This window comes from Cynoglossus semilaevis, chromosome 9 (genome assembly GCF_000523025.1).
Source record: "Cynoglossus semilaevis isolate Cse_v1.0 chromosome 9, Cse_v1.0, whole genome shotgun sequence".
NCBI lineage: Eukaryota > Metazoa > Chordata > Actinopteri > Pleuronectiformes > Cynoglossidae > Cynoglossus > Cynoglossus semilaevis.
The window spans coordinates 17,950,318-17,960,106 of NC_024315.1; the positions used below are offsets into that span (position 1 = coordinate 17,950,318).

A 9,789-nucleotide genomic window follows, 5' to 3' on the forward strand; every position below is an offset into this window, starting at 1 on the left:
TATTATCTTTGTTTGTTTTTACACTAACGGTCAAACTGTGGAGACTTGTGAAGGTTGGATCACGATCTTTATGTTGCCATGTCGCTTGAGCTGACAGTTGGGACTCTCTGTTATTTATATATATATATATATACATATATTCATACATATACACACATATATACACATACATACATACATACATATATATACACATACATACACATATACATACATACATACATATATATATATATGCATGACTGAGGAGGTTTGAACTGTGTGAACTCCCTCCTGTACAATGTGTGGTCAGTATCCTAGCTAAAGCTCCAGGTTCTGCAGAATGTGTACAGTATTTATTTTTTATGTGTAGAGGGAACAGGCTCATAACCTTTACATTTGTCAGTATTATTCTTTGACTTAAATGTTTCCCTCCTGGCATCTGTTTCAAATAAATGTCTAAAGTACAAAGTTGCCAAAAAATGTGAAACAATTAAAAGAGTTACGTTTTTCGTAGGAATGAAGTCATTCTGCAGGTTTTCACAGGTGCAGTGGTATATGACAAAGGTTGTTCTGGTTTTACAACAGATTCTGCGCTCACTCCCTGAATAATGGAGGTTTACTGAGCGGAGAGACAACAATCACTGTACACCAAACCATCACAACGGAGGTTTACTGAGCGGAGAGACAACAAAACACTGTTAACTTTTAAAATGACAAACCATCACAAAGTAAAAGAAATAAATCACAAATTGAGATTTTGTTTCCGAGTAGGTTTAACAGCTACCACACTGCAGAAAGGGGAAAAACAAGACTTCTCATCATAATTTAAAGCCACTCGATCACAGCTGGAAACTTCAAGTTACCAAAAAGAAAAACTCGGTGGCCTTTTGTCTTACGCTCATTTAGAGCCTGCAGACAGTGCTTTACCGGAGTAGTACTTACCATGCCAAAAAAAATGTGGCTACTTACTGCAACTACCAAGCAAGAAAATATCATTAATCTTAATTCCCGAGAAGAAAACACCACCATCATCCTCTCACTAATTATAATGATACAAAGTGGAAATAAAACGTGATTCAAACAAAAGCAAAGATGTTTGCCCACAACTAATGAGCTGGAGAAAAACTTGGTTTTTGTTAGGATGCAAGAAAGTTTTTAAGGATGCGGTGCGTAAGGACCAAGAGTAAAAGTTAAGTTGCATTTGAGCTTTAGAAGGAAGGACCAATTTTAAAGAGCTGGATTGTTTTGGAACATCTACCACGGCATTAGTTTCACCAAAAGTATTTGGTGTGTGCAAATAGTTCCCTCAATTCTGCTAAAAACCATTTTAAAATTATGTGAATGCACCTGGATTTACGTTTGCTTCATATAAAAGAAAGTTTCTTTACTTGCTAAAATTCTATAACTATACTCCCAAAGAACCAGTATTTACAGCATAGGGATGTATTAGAATATAAGCTCTACAACAGTAATGCCAAATGGTGTTTTCATTTGTATCATAATGTAATTTAAATCACGGTTCTGATGTCATACTCCTTTGCTGCAGCAGAACAATTAGCACATGACCGAAGCTAGCACAAGATTATCTATCGCTGGATCGGATTGCAATAGATGCTCAGCTGAATCTCCAAGAAGAAGTAGAACGTCTGCTAATTTCACCAGAGCCAATTTCAAAGTCCGCCATGACCAAAGAAGCTAAGCTTATCAAGTTTATTTCATATTAGCCTCTATGCTAGTCAGCAGCAGCACCAAGCACTAAGGCTAATAGGGATCTATGGAGCGTGAATGTTTCCGTTCAACGGTTAGAAAAAGGGAATAAATAATGAAATCGTGGAGCATAAAGCCACGTCCTAATGAAATCGTGGAGCATAAAGCCACGTGCTTTAAGTTTTCATAAAGCTTTACGATGCAGTTGAATTTTATTTGTCGTCAATACAGCTGAAATTAATACAGACTGATGAAAAGAGTCCAGCTATTGGTCAGACCTACATCTCGGGATTTCATATCTTAACAGAAATTATGACCATATATAATCATTATTTCTTTAGCAGGAAATGTTAAATCAGTTATCACCTCACTATATACCATATGGTGCATCACTATTCCTGTAAGTTGCTGGTACTCTGTAGCTGAAACTCAAATAGTTCTTTGTTCTGCCTCTGGTTCTTGAAAACCATTCCTCAAAGACTCAAATGAGCAACAAACGTCCTTAACTAATGATTTATTCAAGCATCTCAAGGACAATTCAACAGGAAGGAAGCTTTGGATCGGGGGATATTTCTCCACCCACTGACTATAAGAAAGTAACGACTCAACAAAGGCAAAAACTGGGATTTTTTTTTCTTCTTCTTCTTCTTTAATTTAGTTCTCTACTGTAAACATGTTTTCTTTTCACGCTCCCGTGGCTCCGAGGCCATGTGCAGCCTAATGAGCCGTGTACATTGATTGGAAACACCTAATGATGCAGAAGATAAAGCAGCACAGAACACCTGTCTCATTTCCACATTATTACAATGGGCTGAGTGTATTGATGACTTATTGATTTCATTACTCCTAATTCAGAACACCAAGCAGGCACACACGTGTACGGGCGAGCAGGGGGAGGAGTGTGTGAGAAATTTCAATATGGCGCAGGGATTGATTGTGTGTGTGTGTTGTGATCATGGGCAGAAATTTACATTATAAATTCACTTTATAATGGGAAGAACTTTCTTGAGGATTTCAAGACAATTGCTCATAACGCGTGTTCCTTGGTAGAATATCACGTAAGGTGAATAAGTCTGTGATAATATGACATGAGAAGCTTTCTAATTTCTTGATTTCAATTCTTTCTTGATCAATTCTTAATTCATTTTGGCATCCGATGGCGACAGACATCAAATGTGCCAAATAACTTTGGAAAGTTTAGTATTATTCTTTTAATTTTTTAAAATATTATTTCACTATATATAGTATTCTACATCCGACTAATGGTGAACCGTCCAGACAGTCACATTTTGAATCTTATTTTAGCCTAAAGGTTTGCCAAAACCCCTGAATTATAGGTAATCACACACTTTTGAATTTCAAAAGTGATTTCTTTTAACTAAATTTTGAGGTACTTTTGTCCAATTAGCAGTACCTAATTAATAGTGTGTAATGATTTATCTAACTAACATGAGCGAACGGTCACACAAATTCACACACTGAAAAATATATTTGTCTCCTAAATACCAATTACAGGATAAAGCTGAAGAAATAACTGAACAACCAAGCACATTAAGCATTCATTATTGGTTTTACCCAATATACACTGTTTGTTAGACAAACTTCCAACCTCGTAGACCCAACACAGTACAATTTACTGCCCACCTTGTATAATGGGCAGGTTGCTCATAAGGTCTGTTACAGGTAGAATACAATTCCTGCCTCTGCTAAAACCCGACTCTGATCTACCTGTTAGCTGAACATTCTTTTCAGTGCTCAGATGCCAGAGCTACCTAAAAATAAGTCGTCTACGGCTGAAAAATCGGAATGCAGAATTGGGACAGAAGGGCATCAGACGGGACACTGGCACAGACGGGGGGTGGGGGGGCGGTGGGCTGCACGTCAGGTTTGCGTCAAGGCTCTGACGTCACACGGCTCACAGCTCTGCAGGGGATTGTGAAGAGTAATCACAGGTGACAGGCAGGTTTTCTCCGCAAGGTAGGTCAAAACCCATCTGGTTCAAGGTATGTAACAAAGACATTTATAAGCCACCGCTCTTTGAGTATTCAAAACTACACCTAACAAGACAACGTACTAGTAGATATTCCTATAAATAAAATATATTTATTGTGGTTTCTGTTTATGTGGTTGGCCCTCATTTATTGAAAGCAGCTCCTTTACATTTTCTGAAGGTAAACTAATCTTGCATAAAATGCTACATCAGAGCTGTAAGTACAAGAAGCAGTAGTACACCAACCAGGATGTACACATGTTTCAGTGACCCCCGTATTTAAAGTATCTCTTGGTTGCTCTGTTTATTTGTCCCTTACTGTTACGGTACATCGCGGCTCGCAGGATATTTTTGCAACTCCAGCAGACCGTAAAAAGTAAAAAGATTGGACTGGGACCAGGGGCAAGATACTGCAGCACGTATCATTAACGGAAGATAGAATTGGTCTTAATGCTTCAAAAAATAAATAAATAAATCATTTGGGTTTTTTTTTTTAATCGCTGTAAATTAAAAGATTTGTCTCCGGCAGACACTGTAGAACCCCAATAGGAAATGAAAACGTCGTCTTGTCCTAACTGGGGCCTGCCGTCCACTGACTGACAGCGATGGTATTAATAGGCAATAGCTCATGTGAAGCACTGCCAACGACTTGAACCGTCTCAGCGCCGACCCAAACGAAAAAGCTGCGGCCTTAGCTTTAGCTTCAGAGTCTCTGATGACTGTTATCTCCAGGGCTTAACAGACCTTTGTGTCTTTTGAATCTCAGCGTCTGAACTCAGGGTCACTTACTGCTACACCTGATGAATATTTCACTGCCTCCACTGGCTCATGCAGCATAAGAGCTGCTGCAGTCAGAATAAAGTAAAAGCCACCGCACAATATGAACAGATCTGCTGAGGTACGGCTGGAACGGACCGCAGGAACGCGTTGCCGTCTCTTTAAACGTTCTCTAAATGCTCCATCAGAAACAGTTGAACGCGGTTCAGAGCAGTGATGGTGGAGGGTGAATACTTTTTAATTGCTTCCGTCTCAAGGTCCTGGTATTGTGTGTACTTTCATTAGATACTGCTACTGTTATGACTGAGTGTTTATCGGGGAGACATGAGGTCTGACCTCGCTGTGTCTGTCTAATTCTCCAATTAAAATCCAATAGAGAAACAGCTCATTTATAATAATGTAATGTGTAATAACTTAGCTTTTTTTTTTTTTCTTCATTTTTTTACACTTACTTTGACTAACAACAAGACTAATGCTGTTGGCTTAGAATATTCAAAGCTCATTACCAGTGTAATTATGTGGTGGCAAAAGTCAGGCTTGAGATGAGAAGCAACAAAATAGCCCAGTGTTTTTCAACTGCGGGGTCGCAACCCCACATCGGGTCGCCTGAAATGTCGAGCAAATGAGAAAAAGAAATCCTTAACAGCTTTATTCTTTCACTCTCGTGAATATGAATCAAGTTCAAAACCATTAAAGTCTCATTTATACACTAAATGAAGCACACTCACCGCTTATTTTGCTATGTGGCCTTGCCATTGACCACAACTTTTCAAATTGTATTGGTGTTACTTTTGGACAAGCTGTTGTCAAAAAGCTGTTTTTTTATCAAATGGTTTTAGAAAAATTGCACAAAATCTGATTATCCCAGACCTTGGACTTTACTGAACCCACACTGATATGGTTATCTGCAAACACTTATCTCAGTGCCTCTGAGCTGGTGCAGAAACACTGGTCCGCAAGCGTGCGCACGCGCACGCGCACGCACACACACACAGAGCACACACATACACCCACACACTAGCTGTCACTGAGCCAATTGGGCAATAAAAAGACCATTTTGACCAATGAGCCTTGCAATTGAACAACTCTCTCCCCCTCACTCCCTACTGTCCTCTGATTGGTTTATGTGTGCGTGCCTCCAAGAACAGGACCTCTGATTTCCCACAGTGCCAAGGATCATTTACAACACGCTCTCAACCCCAGAGTTTATGCCTCGCACGCCACGGCGCTCGATATCGTGATCATGATCACCCACGAACAATGCGAGAGAGTACGAGTCCCTGCATCCTTAAAAGAAGGCGGATTCAAAATCCCCCCCACGTCAGCTGCATTGGCAGCTCAATTCTTGCTTCATCAAACACAAAACGTTGTCTCCAGCCCAAACTCCCTAAACCTACAACAGTTCTTCTTCTGTGGGAACAAAAGATGCTCCAACACCCCCAAAAAATACCGTGACTAACGACAAATAAATTGTTACGAAGTCAGTTTAGCTGGACATTCTGGACCGGAAGGCCCATTTCAGTCAGGCTCCATCGCCTCCTTCAATCAATAGCTGCCTCGCTCTTAATGCCGTCCACTTATTCAACAGTTCCCCGAAGCGCGACACCTCAGCAGTCTCCGCGGACGTAATCTCACCAACGTCCAAACAGCATGGAGACGTGGACGTCTCATGTGGGTGATATTCTACAACAGGTGCAGACTTTGACAAGGTTATGTATGATTACATGGCACCAGCCACGGCAGCCGCAGGGCAAATCATCAGAGCGGCAGCGCAGCAGTGAATGAAGGGACAGCTTTATGAGAGCGAAAAAGAGCGCTGCGGCCATTCACGAAGAAAAGCTTTGAGGTGCGCCTGTCGAAGCAAGGTACGGGTCGCCTTAGGGTGTAGAAAATGAACCGGACCAATATTTAAAAAAACAGGTTCGGGGGGAGGGGCAGTCATTTGGAGCTCTGTCCTGGTCATCTGGAAACGGATGTCTTCTCAGTGCTTTTTGTATCATTGGCCAATAGAGTTACTCCTTAATCAGAGTACGGGGACTACTTCTAAGTAATTTCTGAGATTATCTCTATATCTGTTATCTTATGTTACTTTTGGCTATTTTTTTCTTCCGGACTCTTGCACAGATTTTTCATAGGTCCACACTTTCACACCTAAATTGCATATCTGCTACATTAAATTTAAGATTTAGTCTTAATTTTATCAAATTGTAAAGTATTTTTTGGATGATGCTAACTTATTTTTTAAACACTTATTTAACAATATTTCCGTGATATTTCGATTTCTGCTGTTTTATCAAATTTTACTTTTTTTTATTGATCCAACTATTTTTTGGATTATGTGTAAAGACTGTCTTCCCCATTTAAACTTTAGTTAAGTCACAAGCGGAATTTAAAGAAAGAGTGATAGCTTTAGTTTTGAAGCCACCATAGAGCAGCTTTTACCTCAAATATTCTTATATGTTTTTTATTATTAAATCCAATTATGTTATTTTTACTCCATGATCAGAAGCTGCAATTCTGAATTATTCCCAAAGCCTCTTTCAAATTCAACCACTTGGAAACCTTGACAACCAGAATCTCAATCTAGAGCACTTTTTACTATTTCATGCACCTGCTAAAACATTCTGAAAATGACAAGTGCTTTCAAAACCGAGTGCTGCTACTTCCCGTGCACCACCACTGCCACCAAAGACACAGAGCAGATGAACTCTGTGAACCTCTCACTATAGCGTGTGAGCTGCAAAGCACAACTCATGTCTGTGTTGTAAACAACAGCCAGCAGCAAGATAACTACAGTGAGACTAAGGCAACAAATATGACAAACATCACTGTTACTGCATGATGCCATTTCAGTGGCTTATTTACATGAGTTTGGTAAATATCATCTTTATACCATTTCAGTGGCTTATTTACATGAGTTTTGTAAAAAGTAAATATCATCTTTATAACCTTAATTATCTTCTTACATTTATTGCAGAAAATCACATTTTCTTAGCATGAGGTCACAGCTCAACATGAAAACCCTTTAGTCACGCATCAAGTTGCAGAAAATGTCAAAGAGATTATAAGGATGTTTTGCTATCAATGAGTTTCCTGAGAATTCATCACTTCGCAGTGACATCAGATAAATAGAAGCAACAGAAAAAACAACAGCTCAGCACAGGGGAACACCCAACACATGTGGACATACAGTGCCTGAACAGGCAAACATACCCTGTCCTTCATCCTCCAACTCTGTGCCAACGCCTTGGAGCCCTCAATCTTTTCCAGGTGCCGTTTCTTCATGAAGGCCAGAGGAAGCTTCCAGTCGTTCATGTCAGCCTCCTCTTCTTCAGTCAGGCCCAAGGCCGGCGAATGGAGCAAATCCGTGTCCATTTTCATCAGTGCCCTGTGGCGGAAGGAACAAGTTGACAAAGTTGGTACAGTTGACGGGTTTATGCCCCTGCTTGCTATGTAATGTTTACAAAAGGTTTGTGACACACTGTGTTTTGTGTGAACTGAAAATGATCTATCGCTGTTAATGTCAGTTTCCTTTTCTCAGTTTTTATTTCTCTCTTCTGTCAGGAAGGACTGTTCCTTATTTTGATGCAAAAAAAACCACAGGAGTCGTTCTGTCAGTCTACATCAGTTGCTGAAGTGAAACTGAAGGGGTCATACATCTGTTGCCTCCATAAATAATTTATTATGCTTTAGTGCTCCATGCATGCAATTTAAAGGTGCTTTTAAACAATTTTTTATAATACATCTTGAAACATTTCTTCATTTAGCCAGGTTCAAACTTTACTCTAAACAAGAATGTTTGTAATTATTACTGTAACTTTGAGAGGTTGAAAATATCCTATAAAGAAATTTTCTTTTTCCATGTCAGCTTTAGTCTTTGGGTGTGACTGTCTCTACAGCATACGTGTCAAACTCAAGGCCCGGGGCCAAATGCAGAGCGGCAAGATTATTGTAAGTCAAATAATAATCAATTGTAGAAATATGTATTAGTTTGTTATGGAGTGGTTACATTTATACCAGTGGTCCACCATCTTTTTTGTTCTAAGGACTGGTCAGCCAGTATCACCCGTCACTACAGACCAGTAGCAAGGTGCTGAGCATTGAAGGATCATTACATTTTCAAAATAAAACATCTTTTAGCCAGATTACTGTCACTGTATTGCTAATGTGGCACCCGGTGAGTTGAATAAACTTTTATTTTATGTAGGTCTTCTTGTAAACAAAGCTATATTGTATCTAGTTAGCTATTGTTTTGGACCTTTTGTGGCACCCGGTGAGTTGAATAAACTTTGATTTTATGTAGGTCTTCTTGCAAACAAAGCTATATCGTATCTAGTTATATACTAGCTATTGTTTTGGGCCTTTGCAAGTGGCGAAAACAAAATGCCCAGAAAGAGCGGAAAAAATATGAGAACAATAATTTCAATTTCCGATGTTCACTCTATAGCTAAAGGACTACGTCATTTTCTACGCCAGTTGTTGGTTCCTATAAGGTTAATGGGTTGGACCTACACAACAATCCACAATTGCTATATAGTTCTCTCAAGTTCAGCAGTCATTTGCTTTACTTCAAGTATAATTCTAAAGTTAAGAGCAGCATTAAACTTTTGGCATATTTCTGCTTTCACAGTTGCTTGACATTCATTGCCAGATCCAACAGAACCACCCACTACTTAAAGATTCGAGTAAAACGTCAAACATGACTGTTTTATTGTGATAGCACAAGACCTTTTGTTGTTGTTTAGTTGAAGGTGCTTCACCTAGGGGATGTCATGTCATTAGGGGGGCGTTGACGCATCATGAGCCACAGGTGACGAGTTGTGTGTTGACATGACACAGCTTGCCAGCGTGATGCAAGCTTTACAAACTATCAAACAGAAAGTAAACAGCCGACAGCTGCTAGCAGCTAATTGCCTATTAGCCCTCCAATTTGACAGCCCCTTCTGAAGGCAGCTCTAAAACAACTAGTTTAAAACAAACACAAACATTCTAGGCTTTTCCCCTCCCGTGTTAAGAAACAGCATGAATACAGGGAAATAGACACGTGAGAGGAAAAGAGCAGAAATGGCGTTAGTGTTGTTAGCAGTGAAGCGTGCAGAGGTGCAGACCTCGGTGCTGTGGGATTCTCTATCCGGGCTGGGGTTCCTCTCCGCCTGCGGACGATGACAGAAACAGTGGCACAAACAATCCTGGTCAGAAAGTTGTAGGGCAGCGTCCAGAGTCGGTATAGTATGTCAAAGCCGTCAAACCCGAGCTGGACCGGCGCGTGTTTGCAGGGGAATCTGCGGCTCCTCTCCCCACCGCCCTTCCCTATGGGAGGGGGGCGGGGACGC

General features: G+C 40.2%; 1 protein-coding gene across 1 annotated transcript in view; it reads right to left on the bottom strand.

Moving 5' to 3' along the window:
• rptor (regulatory associated protein of MTOR, complex 1) overlaps positions 1-9,789 on the bottom strand; it is a 209,177-nt gene that overhangs the window by 146,085 nt on the left and 53,303 nt on the right. Inside the window, exons 5-7 of the mRNA XM_025058498.1 lie at positions 9,706-9,774; positions 9,565-9,609; positions 7,670-7,844 (exon numbers count right to left, since the gene is read on the bottom strand). Coding sequence (XP_024914266.1) covers positions 7,670-7,837 — 168 coding nt within the window. The 5' untranslated portion in view covers positions 7,838-7,844; positions 9,565-9,609; positions 9,706-9,774. The remainder of the gene's footprint in view (positions 1-7,669; positions 7,845-9,564; positions 9,610-9,705; positions 9,775-9,789) is intronic.